Source organism: Suricata suricatta, chromosome 17, assembly GCF_006229205.1.
Source record: "Suricata suricatta isolate VVHF042 chromosome 17, meerkat_22Aug2017_6uvM2_HiC, whole genome shotgun sequence".
Classification (NCBI taxonomy): domain Eukaryota; kingdom Metazoa; phylum Chordata; class Mammalia; order Carnivora; family Herpestidae; genus Suricata; species Suricata suricatta.
In genome coordinates, this window is record NC_043716.1 from 26,814,835 (window position 1) to 26,836,900 (window position 22,066).

General features: G+C 50.9%; 2 protein-coding genes across 3 annotated transcripts in view; both read left to right on the forward strand.

Moving 5' to 3' along the window:
- The window catches only part of RNF43 (ring finger protein 43), a 66,998-nt gene extending 65,229 nt beyond the window's left edge, over positions 1-1,769 (forward strand). For both annotated transcript variants that reach the window (XM_029928984.1, XM_029928983.1), the window contains one exon: positions 330-1,769. In XM_029928984.1, coding sequence (XP_029784844.1) covers positions 330-373 — 44 coding nt within the window. In that variant the 3' untranslated portion in view covers positions 374-1,769. The remainder of the gene's footprint in view (positions 1-329) is intronic.
- Positions 1,770-3,232: 1,463 nt separating this feature from the next.
- Positions 3,233-9,196, forward strand: SUPT4H1 (SPT4 homolog, DSIF elongation factor subunit). The gene is made up of 5 exons (XM_029928336.1): positions 3,233-3,386; positions 3,898-4,004; positions 7,227-7,282; positions 7,545-7,598; positions 8,033-9,196. The coding sequence occupies exons 1-5, from the start codon at positions 3,318-3,320 to the stop codon at positions 8,098-8,100; spliced, it is 354 nt and encodes a 117-aa protein (XP_029784196.1). The 5' UTR covers positions 3,233-3,317; the 3' UTR covers positions 8,101-9,196.
- Positions 9,197-22,066: the final 12,870 nt, after the last annotated feature.

The window sequence follows — 22,066 nt, forward strand, 5'->3', positions numbered from 1 at the left end:
CCTGCTTATTCTTTTTGGTCTTCTATTTGGTGCATGGTAACAGGCCAGACTCATAACTGCTTAATAAGTATTGATTGGGTTAATGAATGAATAGTAAGTATTTGTAACACACTGGTTGCTATATATGTTTCTCTTTATCTTTTTTTTCCCCTTCTCCCCTGTGTCCCAACTGGGGTCCCTCCCATCTTTTGATCGAATTGCCCCTTCTGGACACATTCCCTGCTCCCCACCCTTGTGGTTCCCTGCCAGCCATACTGCCCTGCAGGTGGAACAAGCGAGAGGCTGGCCTGATCCTCAGTGACCTCTTTCCTCTCCCTCTCTAAATGCAGGCTCAGAGGAGGAGCTTGAGGAGCTGTGTGAACAGGCTGTGTGAGATGCGCAGACTTTGCTTCAACCAAGAGTGTGCTGCGGCTGACTCGGGGCCCTACCTGGCATAGAGTCCTGCTCCTGAGGGAAGAAAGGACCTTGGAAAACACCCCTCTTTTTTTTTTTTTGCCATACTTCCTGGATCCTCTGGAAGAGGGGTGGTGATGGAGGGTGGAAGGAGGTGTTCCCTGCTCCCAGCTCCGGGCCCTGCGTGCAGAACGCACCTGCAGGGCAGCAAGTCTGTGTCCGGCCTGGCAACCAGCTACTACCTATGTGGGCTGGCTCCTGAAGGGAGAAGAGGAGGCTAGGTATGGGTAGTTAGGTGTTATAAAGGTGCTGCTCCTTTCCCCAGACCCTGCAGGTCTTCCTCATCCCAAGGCTCATGTGCATGCCTGCCTGTGGGTCCTGCCAGGACCTCCTTTCTTGGGTGAGTCCTGCACACCAGCTTTGACTCCTCGGTAAAGCTGCTGTATCAGCAGCAGCCCTGGCTTTTTATCATTTTCCTTCTTTGCAAAATGATCAAGAATCTAGGTGAGCCCTGAGCCCTAAAAAGGGAGGCTCTGCAGCTTCTCCAGGCAGTGCCTGCCCTGGTGCATCAGGGAGAATGTTCTTCCCTTCTTGTTCTTAATTGTCAGATCCACTCTACTAAGTTAGAGGGGAAGCTATGGGAAGCCAGGGTGTGGAGCCGTGTCCCGGAAGTGGTCAGGCACCATGAAGAACCTGGGATGGAGCCTCTGACTTTCAAACTCCCTTGTCTCTCCAGCAACTCCCACTTCCTCTGGATGTTGGGGGTGGTGGTAGTGGGGAGGGAACAATTCTTTCCTAGAGATTGCCTATCCCAAAGTCCCAAAGTAGATGGAAAGAAGAGGATTTCTGCTGAACTTCATCTAGAAAAGGGAGGATGGAATGAAGGTAGAAAAGGCAGAATTACAACTGAACAAGGACAACGAATCTGAGGGTCTTCTCTCAGAGCTGGAATGGTGAACAGGGGACAACAAAGGAAAAGCAAAATGGGACATTTGGGTTTAGATGGCCCAAAGGCTCAACTTCCCATTATAAGCCATACAGGCCAGGGTGCCCAGGAAGGTGTGCATGCAGGATATCTGGCCCCGGGAGCTGGTACCAAGTGGCAAGGGCTGAGGGGCCTCCTGAGGGTGATCTTCACCCCAGGGCAGCTTGATCGTTGCCGGCTCCTCAGGCATTATCCCATTTGGAATGTGAATGTGGGAGCAAAGTGGGCACAGGACCCTACCTGGGAATCTTTCCTCAAAGTCAGTGGGGAACTAGCACCTACCTAAGCATCCACATGGGTATTTATATCTGAACCAGACAGAAAGACGCTTGAATCAGGCACTATGTTGAGAAATGTATTTATTTGCTAATATATTTATCCATAAATGCGGTCTGGTCTTGTGGTTTTGTTCTTTCATCACTATCACTTAGGGTAACAAATTCACCTTCTCCATTGACAGAAATAAATTATTTCTGATATTAGAAGCTAGGTAGGCTCTGATTTATGAAAGGACAGGGCAGAGTGGTAGACTAGGTGACAAGAATTGGTTTCTAAGCCCCTGAAAACACGGGTTAGTGAGATAAGGGAAGGGGGACGCATGACTAGATTCTCACTGTGGTCCAGTTACTATCAGACTTTATTGTATTTTTTACTTCACACATTCTTATGATGCTTCAGTGACTTTGTGACCTTGGGCAAACACTTTGTGCCTCACTTTTTTTCCACCCATAAAATAGGCTTACTTCAGAGAGTCATTTCAGGGCTCCTGTGAAATAAGCGTGAAAGCATGTTTGGAAAGTATCCAGTGACAGAGAACATTCTAACCCAGTCACAGAACACCGCATGGCATGGGCTCAAGAAGCACACCCCCCTTGAAGAAGCTCTGTTTCAGTTGGGAGGCCTGGTTGGAAGGATAGAACAGCAGGGCCTGAAGGTACTTCTATCCCAGAGCTCCAATTCTGATACACACAAATGACTGTGCTCTGCCTGCTCATGAGACTGCTGGCAAGATCAAGAGCTGGTGCTATGTTGGTATGAATTCCGCAGAGCCTGGGGCAGCCTCTGCTCTCATCCTCACAAAGCACATGTCCCCCTTCTGCTTCTCCAGGAAAGGTTTCATAGGGGGTGGTCATTGTTGCCCAGTTTTGAACAGGAAAGCAAAGAAGCATCTAGCTCGCTATAGGGTGAAATGAAAAAACAACAAAAAAGACACAATCTCCAATCCCCTTCAGAGGTTCTGAAGTAAAGGACCCGTGTCTAAATGCTAACAGCTGCCCGAAACTTCAATTAATCAGCTGGAACAGGGAAAATACGTAAAGAGTTTTAAAAATAATAGGCCTGGTATCAGCCATCGGCTCACGAGCCAGCATTCCGTTGGATGGTGAACGGAAACCCTATACTGCTCTCAAGAAAGAAAGGGGCTGTCCCTGATTTCTTTTCCTCTCTGCAGAGATAATCCAGAGGGAGGCAGTGGACTCTCTGGCCCTGTGCTTTTAAAACGCGAAGACAAAAAACAATCTCGGCTGGCATCTGGGATCCTCCTAAGGGGACAGGCGGCCCGCTGCCAACAGCCTAGATCAAACGGCCCGCCCCGCCGGGATTCCAACCTAGGCCACGGCGTGTTCCCGCGCAGGCGCCAGCCGCGCCGCCCCTCCCCCACGGGCCCTACCCACAGGCCCAACTGCCGCCCCGGCCTCGCCCTCGCGCCGGCCCAGGTGGCGGGTGCGCGCGGCGGCCCAGGTGACTCCCAGCCTTCCCCGCCTCCAGGCGGGAGAAACCATCTTCTTCCGCGGGGGGGAAGGGTGGGTCCGCGGCTTCCCACACCGGAAGAGGAAGTGCGAGGCACCGGAAGTAGAAGGCATTCTGGGTAAATCGCTGTTTACTTCCTGCGGCTGAGGAGGCTGTGGCCCAATTCTTTGCTGTTCATTTGTCGGAAAGGATGGCACTGGAGACGGTGCCGAAGGACCTACGGCATCTGAGGGCTTGTTTGCTGTGTTCCCTGGTCAAGGTGTCCTTCGGGGAGCCGGTTGTAGGGGCGATGGGGTGTCAAGGTTGTGGGAAATGTGGAACGGGGCTGGGGGATAGCGAAGAGACCAGTAAGGCCCAGGACCAGGGGTTTGGCAGGGGATGTGGAAAGATGCTGGGGGCCGTTGTTTAAGTCGGGAGGAGAGCGAATCCTCAGCACAGGTCTGATCCTTAACAGATGTTCAGTGAACTTCTGTTGAAGTCGGCCAATGGGAGTCAGAGGAGGGTGAGGCTCTAGAGCTGAGGGAGTAGTCGGAGAGGATGCCTGACCCTGAGGAGACTAGGGAAAGGAGTAGGTAAAACGCAGCTGGTAATAAGAGAGGGAGGACTGTGAGGGTGGAACTTTAGGAATGGGGGCGTGGTGGGCGGGGAATTTGATGAGACAGAGCCAACACAGGGACTCCTCTGCTTGGCCAGGTAGAAGTATGGAGAAAGCTACTTTTTCTTTTGACCTTGTTTATACTCACTCCTCCCCGCTCTTTTCCCCATCCTAGACTATAGACCAGTTTGAATATGATGGATGTGACAATTGTGATGCATACCTTCAGATGAAGGGTAACCGGGAGATGGTATATGACTGCACCAGCTCTTCCTTTGACGGGTAAGCCCCTCTAGAGTCCTTCGGTACTCTCACTCACCAAATGAACGTGAGGCAGACTTTTGAGATCATAATCCTACTTGTTCTCAAAGTTATTTTGAGATACAGTAACTCCTGTTCCATCCAGTACAGTTGCTACTAGCCATGTGTGGCACTGAGCACTTGAAATGTGGCTAGTCCAAACTGAGGTTTGCTCAAACTGTAATATATACACTAGGTTGACAAGACTTAGAACGAGAAAAAAAGAATGTAAGATATTTTAATTTTTTAATATTAATTACATGGCAAAGTGATAATTCTTTGGATACACTGGGTTAAATGAAATATATCATTGAAGTTAATTTTGCCATTTTGTCTTTACTCATAAATAATGGCTACTGAAAAATTTAAAATGACATTATATTTCTGCTGCACAGTTCTTCATTAGAGACTGTCAGCTCATTGTTGGTAGGTAGGGTCTGTGTTTATGTTGTGCACCATGATTTGGCACAGGGCCTGGAAGGTGGCAGATGACTAATAATGTTTGCTGAATGCATGAAGATCCTTTTTGAAGATGAAGGTAAGGTACAGAAGTGGTAAATTACTGCCCGAAAGCTGTTGCTTTTAGATATGTCGAAGAGAACCTGTAAGAAAAATTTTCCTTTAGTGAGATTGTCCAATGGGGAGAAAGGGAAATGAGTATCATAAGTAGCCAGGTCTCCATTTTTTCCACCAAGGTAGGAGCCAGATGGCAGTATTCTTTGGGGGTTAAGGAGATACTGTAAATATCTCGGCATCTAGGCCAATTAAGGATTTACACACAAATTGGGCTCAAACCCAGTACTTGCTGAACCTTCAAAATGGGGCCAGCTCCATCCATTCTTTGATTTCCTTTAAGGAAGCATGAAGGATTGGGCAAAAAAGATGTTGTTGTCATGGAATCTTACTTCCTACACATGCATGTGCACAGTCAGAATCTCAGTCCCTTCGATTATTTATTCACACTGTAACAAAGTTGCTAATGAATGAATAAAGGGACTCTGATCTATGAGTAAAGTACTGTGTTGGCTGCTGTGAGAGATGTCAAGTTACCCAGTGATGTATTTACTAGTAAGAGAGAGGCGGTGTAAAGTTTTGTATATTGGAGTATTAAAAAATTGTTATAAAATATGTAGACAGAAAATTTACCATTTTTAAGTATAGAATCCGGTGGCATTAGGTGTAGTCACAGCGTTGTGCAGCCATCACTACCATCCATCTCCAGAACTTTTTTCATCTCCTCATTTCCCCCTCCCCACAGCCCCTGGCAACCACCATTCTCTCTTTCTGTATAAATTTAAAGTGTACTGTAGGTGCTTCACATAAGTGGAATCATACAGTATTTTTCCTTTTGTAACTGGTTCATTTCACTAGCATAGTATCTTCAAGGTTTATCTGTATTGTAGCATGTGTCAGAAGTTTTTTTTTAAGCTGAATAATACCATTTTTATATCTATCACATTTTATCTATTTGTCTGTTGATAGACACTTAGGTTGCTTATATCTTCTGGCTGTTATGAATAACACTGCTGAGAACGCGGCTTTGCTAATCTCTGATCAAGCCCCTGCTTTCACGTCTTTGGGGCATATCTCTGGAAGTGGGATTGCTAAGTTGTTCTATGTTTAGTATTTTGAGGAAACGTCAGATGGTTTTTCATAGTGGCAGCACCATTTTACCAGTTTATCCACACCTTTCCCAACACTTGTTTTTTTGTTTGTTCGTTTTGGTTTTAATAGAAACTACCCTATTGGGTATGGAGTGGTATCTCTGTGGTTTTGATTGTCTTTCCTAATGAATGGGGATGTTAAGCATCTTTTTATGTACTTATTGGCCATTTGTATATCTTCTTCAAAAACATGTCTGTTCAAGTCCTTTTCCCACTTTTGAATCAGGTTATTTGGCATTTTATTGTTGAGTTGTAGGAGTTATTTGTGTATTCCGGTGCATATTAGGTTTTGGAGAATGGGTATATCAAAGGCTAATGGAGATCGGAGGAGGCCAGATGAACTCAGCCAAAAGCAGAGGAGATAGCATGGGAACCAGGCTCTTAAAGAAGTACAGTATTTTTGAGGAGGTTGAGGTGAGAGAGCATTTAGAAAAAGCATTCTAAACGGGAATGACTAGAGCAAAATCATGGGGTGGGAAAACCAGGGTATGTTTGTAGAATGGTGGGAATTTTGTTTAGATTAACTCATAAGGTAGGATAACAGGCACTGTAAAGCTAGATAAGAAGATTATGAAGGACAGAGGAAAATACAGTTTTGATCAGGAGAATGGCCTGCATATGTGCCTACCCCAGATCATTCTGCCAGGCCGGGGCAAGTGTTACCCTACTTAACCGCCCTGGAGGATGGGGTCACTTCCACTCACAATGTGTGGCTAGAATGTAGGATTTGGATGGGGAGGGAGGCCCTCCAAATAAGAATCCAAGATTGTTACCAAGAGAAAAGGGAATGGTTATTGAGGAGGTAATCAACAAATGTCAGTGTCTAGAACTGATCTGTCACAATAGGCGATCACTAAGCATTTGATTGAATCAATGACAGAAATGACCTCTGAGGCTTCTGAAGGCACCTGATACTTACATGTCAAGCTCAAAAGGCAGGCTTCTAGCTCTTCAGTAGCCTTTCTGTTGCCTGTGTTTTAGGATCAGATGTATCCTAGGAAGAACTATTAGGATAATAAGAATTAATGTTTCTTAAGCACCTATTCTGTGCTAGGTGTTTTTCATGTCTTTGAGTTTCATATGTGCATTGAGCTCTACAGCTCATTAGAGGCATATCTTGGCCAAGTCTAGTTTACTTCTGGTAGGAGGGCCCATCGTTTTCATTTACCCTCCCCCTTTGCACTAAGGCCCAGCCCCCTAGTGGTCATGTTGGTTGTAATCAGAAAAAGCTGGTTTCCCAGGGAGTCTGGGCTAAGGACGTTTTTGAGCCTGGTGAAACTAGTCCTTTGGGGATAATGACTGACTTGTGATTGGCGGGTAAAGAACCTTCTTCAGTACTAACTTTGGATCAGCCCCTTTGCAGCATTAGAAGTCACTTTCCCCTGCTTTAGTAAAGACTCAGTACTTGGCTTTTTCCTGTGTTTCCTCTCCCAGAACTGTTTTGCCAGCTGGAAGCAGAGTATAACGTGGGCAGTCTCCTCCATCGCTCTTCTCCAGTGGGCGAGGCTCAGCCTGACTTCTGTTTCTTTCCCTTCCTCAGAATCATTGCGATGATGAGTCCAGAGGACAGCTGGGTGTCCAAGTGGCAGCGAGTCAGTAAGTGTCTCCTGTCTCCTTCTCCTGGCCTAGTTGTGTTGTTTCTGCCCTTGGGTTCAGTGGGAGAGTCTTAGATCACTACGTATGTGTCCTCAGAGTGAGAAAGATAAGAGTGTCCTGTCCCCTGTCATTTAACATTGTAACCAAAAGAGGTGATTGCTCTCCTCTCAGAGCTGCAGCATTTCTTTCGTTGTTAGCTTCAACCTCCATTTGGTCTTTAGACTTAATTTACTCTCACTGCCATCTTTTTTTGCTCTCTTAGGTAACTTTAAGCCGGGTGTGTATGCAGTGTCAGTCACTGGTCGCCTGCCGCAAGGTAATAATAATCATAATAGCAGCTGATATTCATTTACTGTGCCCAGCTCTGAGGAAGTCCTTTTTGTGATTGCACACTCGTCCTCACATCTCTTTGAGGGAAATGCGGCACAGAGAGGTTACATAACTTGTCCATGGTCACCCTGCTAGTTAAGTAAGGAGGTAGAATTTGAACCCAGGCATTTTGGCTCCAGAACCCTTGGTTTCAACGAGTACAGTGTGTCTTCTGTTTTCCTCTCACTTTTACCAAGTCATCGCCAGACACTTACCTGACTCCAGTGGTAACAAGCCAACCCAGCAGGACTGGTGATGAGCTGTCTAGGAACTCCGCTTTGCTTAGGAACAACCTTTCTTCCTACAAAGTGGTAGTGGAGGGACTTTTCTTATCCTCTGGAATCTTCCTTCCTCACAGAGTTGTTTCTTTTCCTGCCACAGGAATCGTGCGAGAGCTGAAAAGCCGAGGAGTGGCCTACAAATCCAGAGACACAGCTATAAAGACCTAGCAAGATGCATGGCCGCCGGCATCTTGCCTCTGCTTATTTTTTGTTGTGGAACTAAATGGGCAGAATTTCAGACACTCCCCACCATCCAATTCTGAGACTCAGCAGACTGTTGAGAGCACAGCATGTCCCTGGGCCTTTTTACCTATGGACTGTTGGTGGGGGTGGTTTGGGTTTATGGATTAACAGAGACTGAATGGAATGGGAGGTAGGATACTGGTCTTTCTACTCACAGCCCAGGTCTGTGCGTTTACCCATGGGCAAGACTCTGGGTCAAAAGCCAATAAACATGAACCTCTAGGGAAGTTCTTAAGCCCACGACAGATGCCTTACCTCCTCCTTTCTTCCTTTTACCTGGGCTCAGTAAGAACCCCTTAACCCTGTAAGCACCTTGGCAGAGCAGCAGAAGCCCTTCTACTCTCCACTACCCATCATTTGGGCTCCGGAGTTGCAGCCTTTCTAGTGTGCTTTCTTGGGTCCTGTTGGAAGGTCTGCTGTCCTGAGTCTAGGCAACCCCATCACGTAGACCTTTGCTGTCTAGACCTGGCACAGCAGGTATTTCTTAAAAAGTCCTGAGGCTTCATAAGTATTCTTTGCCCATTGACCATGTTTAACACACACACACACACACACACACACACACACACACACACACATATTATATCCTTTTTGATTCCTATTTGCTGCTCTTCCTATACGTAAGTCCAGTCAGTGCTGACCATGGCCCTCTCTCCCACACCTACTCACATCTGCTGCTTCCTCTAACCTGAGACCCTTAGGTGACTGCTGGGTCTTGGTCTGGTTAGTTTATGCCTCTGTAGGAGTTGGGCCCGTCCCTCTCTCCTCTGGCCTAGTAGGGGGTTTGTTATTCGTCAAGACAAGTTATTTGTTTTGGAATGAAAATTTACCATAAATTCTTATTTACTTAAATTTTCACAAAGAATCCTATCAATATCCCCATTTTGATTGCCTAAGTTTCCTGTTCTCCATCTGTAAAACAATGATAACACTCTGCTTGTTTTCCTCAGTATTGTGGTGATTATAAAAATGAAGCAATGTGAAAATTCTAGAATTTAGGTTTTATAAAAGGTAAAATTCACTTACTTTTTTAAAATTAGTTATTCTTTAATGTATACAGTATGCGCACAGTCAACCAAAATAGTGGAGAAATGCCCGGAATCACCACTGCAGAATGGACTCTCGACTCCTACGCAGAGGTGCCTACTCTAGGGCTTTGTGTATCTTAGCCACCTGGTGTTGCTAGTGAGTCAGTGTCTCCTGTCACCTGTGGCCTGGAATGTGTGGGAAGGAGGGAGAAGTGCTGACTCTCTAGTGACCCCTTCCCATCCTTGTCCTTGTCCTCGTCCTCTCATGGGCCCATGGGAAGGAGGCTGGTTGTGGCCCAGCTTGCTCATGTCGCACACAGAGCCTCAAACCAGAGCCATTATTACTGAGGTTTTCAAGCGTTGAAGGAATGGCCTATTAACCCCAATTTCAACTGAGTTTTTGAAAGATTTTTCCAGCCCAGCAAACTGAAAGAGCTCAAGGGGTGGCAGGTTCTGTTCAGTTTCAATTTGAAAGTATCCTTAGGAAGTAGCCCCACAAGACCAGCCTTACATTCTGGAGGGAAGAAGTGGGTTTCAGCAAGAGTGCCTAGGCCGTGCAGCCAACACCCAACTTTCACTGGCTTTTCTCAAAAAGTCCCTTGGAAATCCCCAGCTGCTGTCCTGCATGTCTGACCCTGACGTGGCTGCTTGGTGAGAATGGAAACAGTTGTGGGGAGGGGAGGCAGCAGGAGCCGTGCACAAATAACCACACTCCGGCGGCCTCAGCCCCACTCTGAGCGGAGGCCCTAACTGTTAGCCTCGCAGGAAGCGAAAGACACAGGCCCTGATGGTTGTGGGGGAGGGGTGGCCAGTTGCTGGGACCGGATTTCACAGACTTGGTGCCAAGTAGGCCCTGCCTGGGAGCTGCTTCTGAATTTGCTTTCTTGCTTTCACTGGTCCTTGAACCTGCTTACGGTGCCACTCAGCAGCCCTGACAAGCAGTAAGGTGCGGGAGTCCCATCGCCTGCTGGGAGCCCAAAGAGACAAAGAGGGATCTCTGGTTCTTCAAGGCTCCCTGGGAGAGAGCAATGCTACGTGGGAGAGAAGGTTTCAGGTGCGGGTGCCACTGCCCTGTTGCATGTGCATGAGGGCTATGCCTGCTCGCCGTGCCTGTCAAAGGTTCAGCCCCGTTCTGACTCCTGAGTTCTACTCACAGTCTTGGTCTTCGTTTCTCACTCAGTAATTTGGTTTCTCCCTTCAGAAAGCAAGGCTCCTCCTCCCTAGTTCAACAAAGACTGATGCAGGTTAGACAAGAGTAGTGACCAGGCTGCCTTCCTCCCCCCTCGTTTTCTCATTCCTCAGTTTTCTACTTCCTACCCACTATTGCCGGTGGGGTAGGCTGGCTAAGTGGTAATGGATTGCTGAATGCAGCCTCTGGCCCTAGGCAGTGATTGGTGGCTGATAGAAAAAGGGTCAGAACATTCTGGTCAGAAGCCATTTCCCCAAGAGTTAAATGGGGATGACCTAGGGAGGGTTAAGCTCAGGCTGGGCTCTTTAGGTTGGGCCTCATTTCCTCTGGGCACGGCCACTGCCTTCTTACTCCAAGCCTGTCTATAAGTGGCCATTCACTTTTTTTTTTTAATGTTTTATTTTCTATTTGAGAGAGAGTGAGAGATCATGAGCAGGGGAGGGGCAGAGAGAGAGACCGAATCTGAAACAGGCTCCAAGCTCTGAGCTGTCAGCACGGAGCCTGAACATGGGGCTCAAACCCACGAACCATGAGATCATGCCCTGAACCAAAGTCAGACACTCAACCAACTGAGCCACCCAGGTGCCCCTATAACCTGCCATTCAATTCTCATGGCCCCTCCCTGACACCTGATCCTGTGAGTGTATATAAAAGAGAGAGGTAGGTAAGGTTGAAGAATAGACTGATGTTTTACTTTGGAAGTCTGGTTCATGTTGCTCAGTAAAGCCTTTTATTTAAATAACTTTTTACAACTAACAAAAGGACTTTCATGTCCATTATCTGATCCTCACAAAACCTCTATATCATAGTTTTTTTTTTCCCCCTCTATATCATAGTTAACATCCTTACCTAGTGATGAACAGACTGAGGGTCAAAGTTAAAGTCACTTGGCCCTGATCAAGAAGTAGAGCCTTAGCTCAAGAAATACATTGCCCACACCCAATTTAGCATAGTGGTACCAGACTCTGGGCTTGCTCCCTTCATGAGTATTCCAGAACCACCATGAGGCATTAGGTTATTATTGAGTGAAAGTGACATGTGCCTATATGTTGAGTCCCCCAAATACCCTACACCCACCACTTATATCTCTAGTCCCCAAGTCTATAATTACCCACAGAGGGGCATCTGGCTTGCTCAGTTGAGGGCGCATGTGACTCTTCATTGCGGGGTTGTGAGTTTGAGCCCCACATTAGGTGTAGAGAGTACTTAAGTAAACTTAAAAAAACAAAAGCCAAAACAAACACAAATTAACCAAAGAGAGGGAGGCAGTCTGGGAAAATGGTCCAGGGAAGTGATCCTTGGGATTTACTCAAGGATCCCTATGCAGGACTTTGGGCAACTGATCCAGCCCTTCTCCAATTCCCTCCTGACTGCCTCTTCTTTTCTACTCCAGCAGGTCTTAGGCATCTGTTGACCTGTGCCTCCTAATTCCCAACCTCCTCGGCTTTTTTACTCCCCACCTCCATCTGTGGCCCAATTATGGCACCTTTGCACTCCACCGGACACGGAGACTCGGGATGAAAGTCTACATACATAGACAGTCAGGGGCGTTGTTCCTGCCTCCCAGTTACTTCGCTGCCCTAAAACAAAGTTTCCACTCTATAAAATGCAGCCAATAGAACGCTGGTTTAGGTGGTAGGAGAGTGGTTGCCTCAGAAAGGGGGGAGTGGAAGAGGCCACATGGGACCCTACAGTGTTGGTCATAGTGTTTCTTGATCTGGGTGCTAGTTCAAGTGCTTGATCAAGTGAACAGAAGGTCGTTCACTTTCTGAAAATTTATTGAGTTATATACTCATGGTTTTCTCACTTTTCTGTTTGTAGCTAACTTCCAATGAAAAGTTCACTTAAAGACAACAGTCCTATCTTAGGATAGTTGTGAGAAGTACACTAATTTGTGTGAAAGCAATTTGAGAGCTGTAAACTAGAAAGTGATTCTAAGGAATTCTCTTTACCCAAAGTTGTCTGTTCTCGGTCAGTGTGGCAAGAATGTCATCCCTGGAGTATCGTTGGACGATGGGTGTTCCAATTCGTCTGTCACACACAAGCATACCACATCTGAAACATTCTCCTCTGCGCACCACAGCTTTTAATTTAATCTCTCTGTTCTCTTGTTTTTTTTTTTTATGACATAAGTTTGTGTGTGCTGTGTGTTTTAAATATATACTTCCTTGCTATTTGGATACAAGATTCTGGATGTGATTTAAGCTCTACTTGGCTCAAAGTCATTGTTATAAACCTCCATTTCTGTATCATGTGGTGAAGTGGTTCTGAGACTGATTGTTTTTCTACCTCTTGGATTCATGTCAGCCTGTCAACTGTCACTTCTGCTGCCCATGTGTAGCTGTCCCTCTTCCAGTCTTGTCTGAACTGACAGAACAGACAGCCACACTTGGTAAAAATTGCTACTGGTTGGGCCAGTAAGGCTTAAACTGAGGAAGAAAGCACATGGCTGCCTTTGGGCCTCTGAGGCCTTCACCAGAGTGTTGGGGCTGAAGAATGACCACAGATCATACAGACAATGAAGGCTGGGAGATCATGGCTCAGCCCGGCCCCCTCTCCCCAACACACACTTTATGGGTGAGAAGATGGAGCACCGGAGGCAGTGGTCAGCCTGCTACCTTATATCCTGCACTGCCTGACTTGGTGCCTTCGGCCTACAAATGCTTGTTTTCTCTTTGCTTTGAGATCCCAGAGAGCAGGAACTGAGTGCAGAGAAAACCACCTGTGCTGGTGGCGCCTAGATGCCAAATTGTCTGAGAAATATGACGGCCCCTCTTCTGCAGACCTGTGGCACCCCTATTCTCATACTCCCCTCCCGGAGTGAAGGGCAGGTGGCATGGGGTCATGGACAGAGCACTTGACGCCCCAGGTTTTCTTGGGGGTCCATCCCGCGGATGAAGGCCTGGGCCCGTAAGAAGTCAGGGGCCTGGCAGGCCCATTCTGAGAGCTCCTATGTGCTGCTTCCTGCCTATGCACTCTCTTTCCTCCACACTGAGCTCTTGAGCTACAGAGAGAGCTTGAGGTAAGGCAAGCAACACCAGGATGGAGGGACCCCAGCTTCTCTCCAAAATGGATTCCTCATTCTTCCCCAAACCCAGCAACTGTCACTCTTTCACCCCTCCTCCCATCCCGGAAAATACCTGGAAGGAAGTGAGTGCTCTGGGGCCACTGGCAGACGAAGGGGTTTAACGGTCACCCTCTCCCTTGGGGCTTGAGTAGCAGAAGGCAGAGGGGGAAATGCAAATTCGTGCTTGAGAGAAAGAAGGACTCCACAGAGAGGAAGACAGTGGCAGCCATCACCGAGCTTTCCTCCTGGGCGGTGGTCCCAACTGGGGCTGGCAGGGCCCAAGGCAAGGGAGCGATCACAGGTCCTGGGAGAAGCCAGCAGCTGCCCCCACCCTGTGCTGGCAGCTGAGACACTGGCACTTTCTCTGGGCAGCTGAATAGACTCACTTCCTCAGCCCTGAAGCCCAGGGGAGCAGGGAGATGGGGGCAGGGTGCGGAGCTCAGTGGGGCCAGGCAGGGAAGATGGGGTGGAGGAAGTCAAGGTGGGCACGGCATGTCCCTGGTGAATGAGCCTGAGGAAAGCGTGTCTCTTCTGCTTCTGCAGCAGGAGGGACTAGGCTTAGATTAGAAGGACGCCTCTGACTCCACACCTCTCCTCCCCTGCTAGAGACACCAGAGGCCAGAACTGAGAACCACGTGATGTCCTTCCAAAGGGATCTTTCACAGCACTTGGGAGGCAAGAGTCTGAGTGAGAAGCAGTTCTTGGGCTTCTAATAAACTACTGTATCAGTATGGCAATTACCAGTTTCAAAAGTGGCCACTTTCATTATTGCCTCTGATCCTCAGTACCATCTGTGAGGCATTATTCCCCTTTCACAGATGAGAAAACTGAGTTTCGGTTCAAGTGATAGCACTGGCCCACGGTCAGTAGCCAGATAAGGCTACACTGATGTGTCAGCCCAACTGTCCTATGGCCTCTCTCGATTTCTGCTATGGCAGATGGGGACCTAGGGTCCTTAACTGGGGCAGGAGCCAGGGGTCCTCCTAGTCTTCCTTTTGCCCCCTTAAGCCCCAGGCTCCAGGTGGGGCTTTCAGGGCATGTGGATCTGCTGACCTCAGTAGGGGATGAGTATGAGGGCCTCTCAACACCTCCCCGTGCTCACTCACCCTTGGACCCTGCCTGGTGGGCCTGGGCCCCCTGTCCCAGTCCCCAGCTCCCATTTTGCCCCAGGCCTCTCACCCCACCCCTCCAGCCACAGCCCAATGACATGGCTGCTCGCACCCCATTGGTCAGGCTGGGAGCATTTGCCCTTATTTGGCCAGGCCGGCTCTAGGCTGGGCCTCCACCCCCAGCCTGGCCCCCGCAGGCTCTTCTCTCTCACTTCATCTTTTTGAGGTTTGGCTCTGGGGCCCTGGCAGGCGTCTCTTCAAACGCACTTTCTGGTTGAGTCATTTTTTAACGGCTCCAGTGCTGTGAGCTGCTGCTGTGGCTGCTGGGGGCCCCGGTCTTCGTGGCCAATTCTCCCTCATCTGCCTGCCTAACAGGCTCCCAGGGAAGGGGCTGGGGGGTGCCATTTGTGTTGGAGAGATTCTGCAGACCACTTTGTCACCCATTTAGAGATTTAGAGCCCTCTGCCCCCGCCCCCCCCGCCCCCGCTCCAGGCCAAGCCTGGGGAGCAGGGCAGTCTGCCTGATGCCTGAGTTCCTCCCACAGCTTTTTCCAATGCCCTTTTCCAGCTGGGTTTGCGAGCAGATGTAGGCCACATCTCCCCTCTCTGTTGGGTAACCCCTCTGGGGTCTGGTTCTTTTCGGAGGCACTTTGAATTGAAATCCTTTAGGGGGAGAGAAACGGGATGCAGACTATTGGTTGGTTTTCAGGAAGGTGAAACTTAACCTTGCCGAGTTTCCGGTTCTTCATCTCTAAGTTGGGGATACTATCATTTACATCACTGGCTTGGCATGATGATCAAATGAGATTCAGATTGAATGTGTTTTATAAAGTTCTCTAGAAGCCTTGGCTGCTGCCCTTCCCCCAGCTCCGTGTGTGTAATATGGGAGTGAATGAAGAAACAGCCCAGAGCAGTTCACTGGGCAGACCTCAACTTCTACCTTTCCAGCTGTCCCTGGGATGTGAGGAATCCTGGGGCGGCGGGCGGGGGGGGGGGGGGGGGGGGGGGGGGGGGGGGGGGGGGGGGGGGGGGGGAGCAGAATGCTGGCAGAAGGAGATAGACCAAGGAGCACCCACCCACCAGCTCATCCTCCCTTGTCCCCAGCCAAGATAAGGGGAGGATTCTGCTCTTGCTCCTGAGCCAGTTGGGGAAATCCATTACCTCCCTAGTGGCTGGGCAGGTCTTGGAACACAGACCTTGCGGCTTCCTCTTCCAAGGTCCCTAGGCCCTCCATGCTCTTGGGAACTTTCCAGAGTACAAACGGGTCCTTGGTCAACCTCCTCTTCGTTGTATAGGTAAAGAAACAAATGGTTGGGGGTTGGAGGTCAGATTCTGTGGCTGGTCCAAAATTCTACTGTAAATAGCCACAGGGTGGGGGCTGGGCCCCTAGTCTCCTGCCTCCTGGTTTTGCCTTCTGGTTAGTGGTCCTGGTGTTGGGGTAAGGAGTTAGGATGATGAGAGACCACGGGTTCCAGGCACGAACACCCTGCCTTGTCCCAGCTCTTGGACACATATACACACAATGAACACAGTTTATTCGTAGCGGTTAAAACTGGAACAGATGCAGCAAGTTAAGCCAAGCACCTGTGTTGGAGAGAACCAGGAGGATGCTTTCTCTGCTTGTGTCCCTGGGAGATCCCAGTGGCCCTTCCCACAGCAGTTATCAGCGTGGTTTTCTTCCTCACACACAGCCCCCTTTTTCTACCCAGCCCATTCTGCCTCTTCCCAGGTGCTATGGACAAAACCCTGAACTTGGCCTCAACTTGCTTTGTGACCTCAGGCTGCCTTCTGCCTCTCTCTGGGCTTGCAGATTGGTTTGCTGACTCAGGCCAGGTTACTACTCCCTGACCTTGCTGCTTAAAATGTCTTTAATAGGGGCACCTGGGTGGCTCGGTCTGTTAAGCATCTGGCTTCAGCTTAGGTCATGATCTCATGGTTTGTGGGTTCAAGCCCCGCATTGGGCTCTGTGTGACAGCTAACTCAGAGCCTGGAGCTTGCTTCAGATTCTGTATCTCCCTCTCACTCTGACCCTCCCCTGCTCGCACTGTCTCTCTCAAAAAACAAAAACAAAATAAAAAAAAATTATGAATAAATAAATAAATAAATAGTCTTAAATACGATGGTCTGGAGAGCTGAGCCAGAACCCTGTTCTAGAGCAGAGCTGGCCTCCCAGGGTGCACTGCAGCTGCCTCTCACCCCAGTAGAGCACGAGAGCATGAAGTTGACCCTACGGGATGTTTGGGCAGTGCAGACAGGGCTGAGGGGAAACGTGCCTCCTCTCCTTGTCTGGGGGCCTCTCTGCACTACTGGTACTCCCCACGGCTTTGAGATGAGTCAGGGGACCTTCTGAGGTGCCAAGCTGACCCCTGCAAGGGACAGGAGCTGTTTTAGGTTCTTGAGGCCCTTCCTTTTCTCAGAATCTGCTTCCTTTAGCAGCAGCCCATCCAGGGAGGGTGGTGAAAGACCCCGGTGTTGGGGACTCTTGACTCCAAGTTTTTTTAGTCCCATTTTGTACTGCTAGGGGCTCAGTTTCCATCCTTTGTAGCCAGGCATGCTCCCACCCCCCCCTCAGCCCCCCGCCCACCACCACCCTTGCTCCCTTGAGGGCGGGCCTGTTCTGCCTGCTGACTTCCTGTTTGTGAGTGGTTAGGTCCTGTGGCTTATGTCTTGTTGTCTCCTCGCAAGGCAGGTTATCTGGGCTGCCATCTCGGCCTGCCTGCCTGCCTGGCCAAGGCCCCAGACCTGAGCAGCTGCAGGGAATACTTGGTTTTCTTCTCCGCCTTCATGTGCAGACAAGGCCCTCGTCATTTCTCCACACTGCTGGGCTTGCTTCCTCTGCAAGTGTTAGGCCTTCAAAAGACTATTATTCCCCTGTTTCTCCTCTTGCCTGGTCAGCTTCTGCCCTACCCCCTCTTTTTCCAAAGCCCTTCCATCCATCGTGCCTTCTCCAGGAAGCCTTATCTGATGGGTGCCCTGTCACTCTGAGGTCGGCCCCAGCCAGGACAAATTTGCCCTCATTGCTGTAATTTTGTAAGATGTCAGTACATGTGGAGGTGTGTGTGTGAGTGTGTGTTCTACTGCACCTCTCAGATTCAGTGCTTGCTCACGTAGGAGCTCTGAAGCTCTGCGCCTGCTTCGGTACAAATCGCTCTCACGCCGACACGTAGAATTCTCATGCCCTTCGTATATAACTGTATCTTGTCTTTCAGACTGAGAGTCCTAAAGACGGGTCCCGTCCCCTTTTCTGCTCAGGCCGACCTTTGCCTACTCCCAGCCTCAGCTTGGCACACAAAGATGGCTATACCCTAGGTCAGCGAAGATGGTGTAGGAGGGAGGGGTCGAGAGCCCAGAGCTCTCCAGGATGCCAGACCGAAGTGGCCTCAGCCCTGTCACCTGGTGAAAAAAAGGCAGTCCCCACTTTTTTCTGATGTCAGCTGCCCTGCCTCTATTCCTTCTTATCCTGGTCCCTACTTCCTCCTCCCCTTTTGCTCCTCTAAGCAGGAATATGATCCCTGGTCTAAGAGTGTCGGAACTGGGAAGGACTGTGGAGGGCGCTTCCTAGCAGAGTCCAAGCACGAGGCTGCCCAGTGAGTGTCTGGAGGAGCCCTGACCTACTGCCAAGGGGCGGAGTTTGAAGAATCAGCTTCAGCTCCTCTCTCCTCCACAAAGAGAGCCATCCTTTCTCAAGCACCTCTTCTCTCTGCCTCTGGCCACCATCTCTCATCCCAAACGGCCGAGGCAACAGGCTGCTTTGGGGGCAGGAGCGGGAGTCCCACCTCTCGCACAGAGGTACCTGTGTTCTGAAGCCATCCCCAGCTCCCTCCAGTCACCCTGCCAAGTGCTGGCCTCAGGTTCCCACGGGAACCTTCCTGGGTGTTTCCAGGGAGGAGATTGGTGTGTTCTGGATGTGTCCCGGATGTGCTGCAGGTCTTCCTCCACGTGTGTCCGTAGGCCTGAGCTGGCTCTTACCCGCGTGTCTGCGTGGCTCTGGGACTGCTGCGTTTCTCTGGAAAGGAGACTGGGAATCTTTTGCGCCCTTTGGGCCTTGTGTGTCCGGGTGTGGGGGTCTGTCTGCGCAGGCACCCGGTGCTCTTCCCTCAGGGGCCTGTTGGTCAATCATGCAGGACCAACGTGGGTTGTACCAGCCTGGAGCAGCGTAGAGCAGGCTTCCAGTCCAGTGCTCCTGTTCCACTCAACTGGGTGGTTCTTGTCTGTGTGTCCTTATTTCAGACCTGGCCCCTTCCTGGTCCTTGATTTTGTCTTGGGCCCTGTCCTGTTTCTCCTGGTTTGAGCCCCATCAGAGCTGGGAGCCATTGCTGGGCTGGGGGAGAAGTTCAGGGTGGAGCGACACTGAGCCCCACCTCTGCTCCGTCTCTCTTCAACCCCAGCCTCAGGATGGGAACCAGCAAAGGCCGCAGCCCCTCCAGAAGCCTCCTGACTCCAGAAGCTCTGGGGTGGAGAGGCTCTCTCCTAAAAAAAAAAAAAAAAAATCAGTGGTGGTCTTTGACCTTGGGCATTGAGGACATATAAAAGAAAAGCAGCCTCTGTTGTCACAGGGACCAGGCCTCAGGGACACCTTCACCCTGCTCAGGACAGGAAAGGGGCTGGACTGGAGACTGTTGAGGGAGGTGTGGGTCCCTGGCAAGGAACCTCAGGTCTGACTTGCTGCAGGTCACATGTGGAAGGAGTCCATGGCAGCTCTGGGCCCTGCAGCCATGCCTCTGGCTGCCAGCCTGTGACTCTCTCTGCTGGGACAAAGTACCTCTGAGGTGATAGCTCCAGGGGCAGCTAGGCAGAGGGTAGTGGTGGGAGGGCAAGATGCTCCAGGAGGAGGGGCCCTGGAGGGTGGGGGTCCAGGAACTCAGGTTACTGCACAACTTTGATATTCTTATCCTCTTATCGTCCAGGGCAGCCACTTCCCCTCCACCCAGGGTCTGAAGCAATGGTGGTCTGTTAAAGGAGCACTGTCCTGTTTCTGGCCAGCTTGCCCTTCTCACTGCTGTCTCTCCAGATCCCAGTGGATGACGGGCCCTGTTCTCCTTCTCTCCGTCCCATTTAGGGGTCTGGGATGGATAATAATTCTCCAGGTTGAGGATGGCCTTTCCTGAAGGAAAGAATGAGAGGCAATCTATCTCCCCACTGGACCCTACTCCATGTCAATCCTCTTTGGCCCTTGAATCCAAGAGTTTCCTGAAGTTTGTGTGGGCCTGACCCTGAATGGGGGACTCAGAGAATCAGCCCATGGCCTTCTGGGAAGGAGTCACTGGGTGATTCTTGTCCACGCCTACCACCCTCCCATTCCCCTAATCCATTCCTCCTGATTCCAGAAACAAGCCCCCTGAGAGGTTTGGAGAACCTTGGGGGAAATGTGTGGCCTAGATCTAGCCCACCCCAGCCCCCACCCAGCCCCCCACCCTACTCCCCTCCCCCAGCCAGGGGCCCTGGGATGGGCAGTTTCCTGCCTTCCCCATGGGGAAAGCGGGGGTGGCACGCAGGTGGGCGGGCCCCGTGCCCACATCCGGTGGCTGCCAGAACCTCCCTTCGGAGCCTCTTTCCCTGTACTCCTCCAAGCCCAATGACACCTATGCCCTGCCCTAGACCCTGGCCTCACCACTGCCCTGTCCTGCCCTCCTATCCCTACATGCCCCCAAGGAAGCATAATCATCCAGTCTAGTGCCAACAGGCCCACCTGGCCCAAGTGTGACCTCTGGGTTGAGCTGAGGGCACAGGCCTGGGCTTCCAGAGGCTGGGCCTGGGGGAGGGGTGGCTTTGTGGGCTGCTGAGGCCTCGGACTAGGTGAAGAATATTGTGATGTGCTGGTCTGGGCCTCCCTTCACACATCTATACCTTTGTAGGCTCTCTCAGCAACACATATGGAGGAGCCATGGCTTGGTCTGAATGTCACTGCTGTCCCAAAGGGAAGGGAGTGTTCTGGGCTAGGGTCATGGGGGTGGAGCTCAGAGAAAAGGTCCTTTTTTCTTGTGCTGCATTCAGGAACCTGGGTTTTGGGGACTCACTGAAGGCCCTGACAGGAGGAGCCCTTATCTCCTAGGGTCACCCCCAGTACCATCCCCTGGACTTGGTGTCATGGGGGAAGGGCAGGCCCAGGGTGCCGGAAGCCACCTGCCCAGGGTGTGTGAAATGGTCTCTTCAGCCCCCCTCCCGCCAATACCCAGCCTTGTCTCTAGTTTCCTGTCAGTCGGTCCTCCCCAGGGAGGGGAGGGGCGCGCTAATCTCCGCTGCGGTGTGGGGGCGGGCTCCAAGACCGTTGGGCGCCCTGAGATCTGGCCCACGTGGCCTCGGGGTTATAAGCCCTGCCCGCCCTGAAGGGAACCCCACTTGGGAGCCTGGAGCACAGGGCTTGCTCCCCTGGGCCTTGCAGCGTCAGGTAAGGATCTGAACCTTCACTTCAGCCCCAACGAGGGCTCCTCAACTCTTGGCTTCACGGAGTGATGAGGGGTTTGGGTTGCAGGCTCTGGGTTACTTTGGGGAGGGACTTTGAGAAGTTGGGTGCTAGGGCTTACTAGCGAAGCTCTAGGCAAAGAGGTGCAATAACCCTCAGATCTATCGGCCTTCATGGTGGGACAGCTACTCAAAATCCTGGGCCTTGACTTCCCTCTAGACAAGGAAGATTAAAATGGCTCCTGGCCCCAGATGAAGAAAGGACGGGTCCAAGTCTTCAACGGACAAGGGCTGGAGGGTGTAGGGTGGGGAAAACAGGGGGTGGCTGGAGGCTGAAAAGTGGGATTCCGTGTCATCAAGAGTCACTAAGCGGCTCCCTCCACCCAACATGGCCACCATCTCTGCTGTAATAGCCTTGGGCTTCTGCCTGAGGAGCTACTGGATGGTGAGGGAGTCAGGCCCTTGGGCTGGTGAGGAGGCTGGGGACAGAGGCCTTGGTGGGAGGGAGCTGTGGCTACCTCAGTTGGACTCTGGAGGGCGGGTAGTGTGGCTGGAAGGGGTCACCCAGGGGGTCAGAACTGGGGGGTCAGAACTAGAGTGGCTATGGACTCTACCTGAATGTTTCCAAAAGTGGGGGGATGGGGTGGAGCTCTAGGGGGAAGGGAAGAGGGAACCAAAGAGGAAGTGGGGGGAGGGAGCTAGAGGAGGCAAGATCTGGCGCCATGCTGAGTCACCACCCACAAGGCCCAGAGCAGGCCCTCTGGGGGCCATAGGGCAGGGTGGTAGGGTCATAGGAAGCCACAGGGAGGGCTGGGGGCTCTTGAAGCAGGAGTCAGGAGGAGGAGCGGGCAGCCTGAAGAGTACTCGCAGACGGACAGACAGACAGTGCAGTCACCCATAAAGTAGAAAGCACTACTAACAGCACTGGAGGGTGTAGTGTTTCCTACTTTATGGATGAGTGTACTGTGGGCTTCGGAGACCACGCCGCTACCGCCCGCCGCCGACTTCCTCCACGTTCAGGACCGTGTGTGACAGGTGAGCCCCTCAGGCCCCCTCCCGCCCCAGCCCAGATCCCAGAAAGGCCTCTGCTGCCCCCC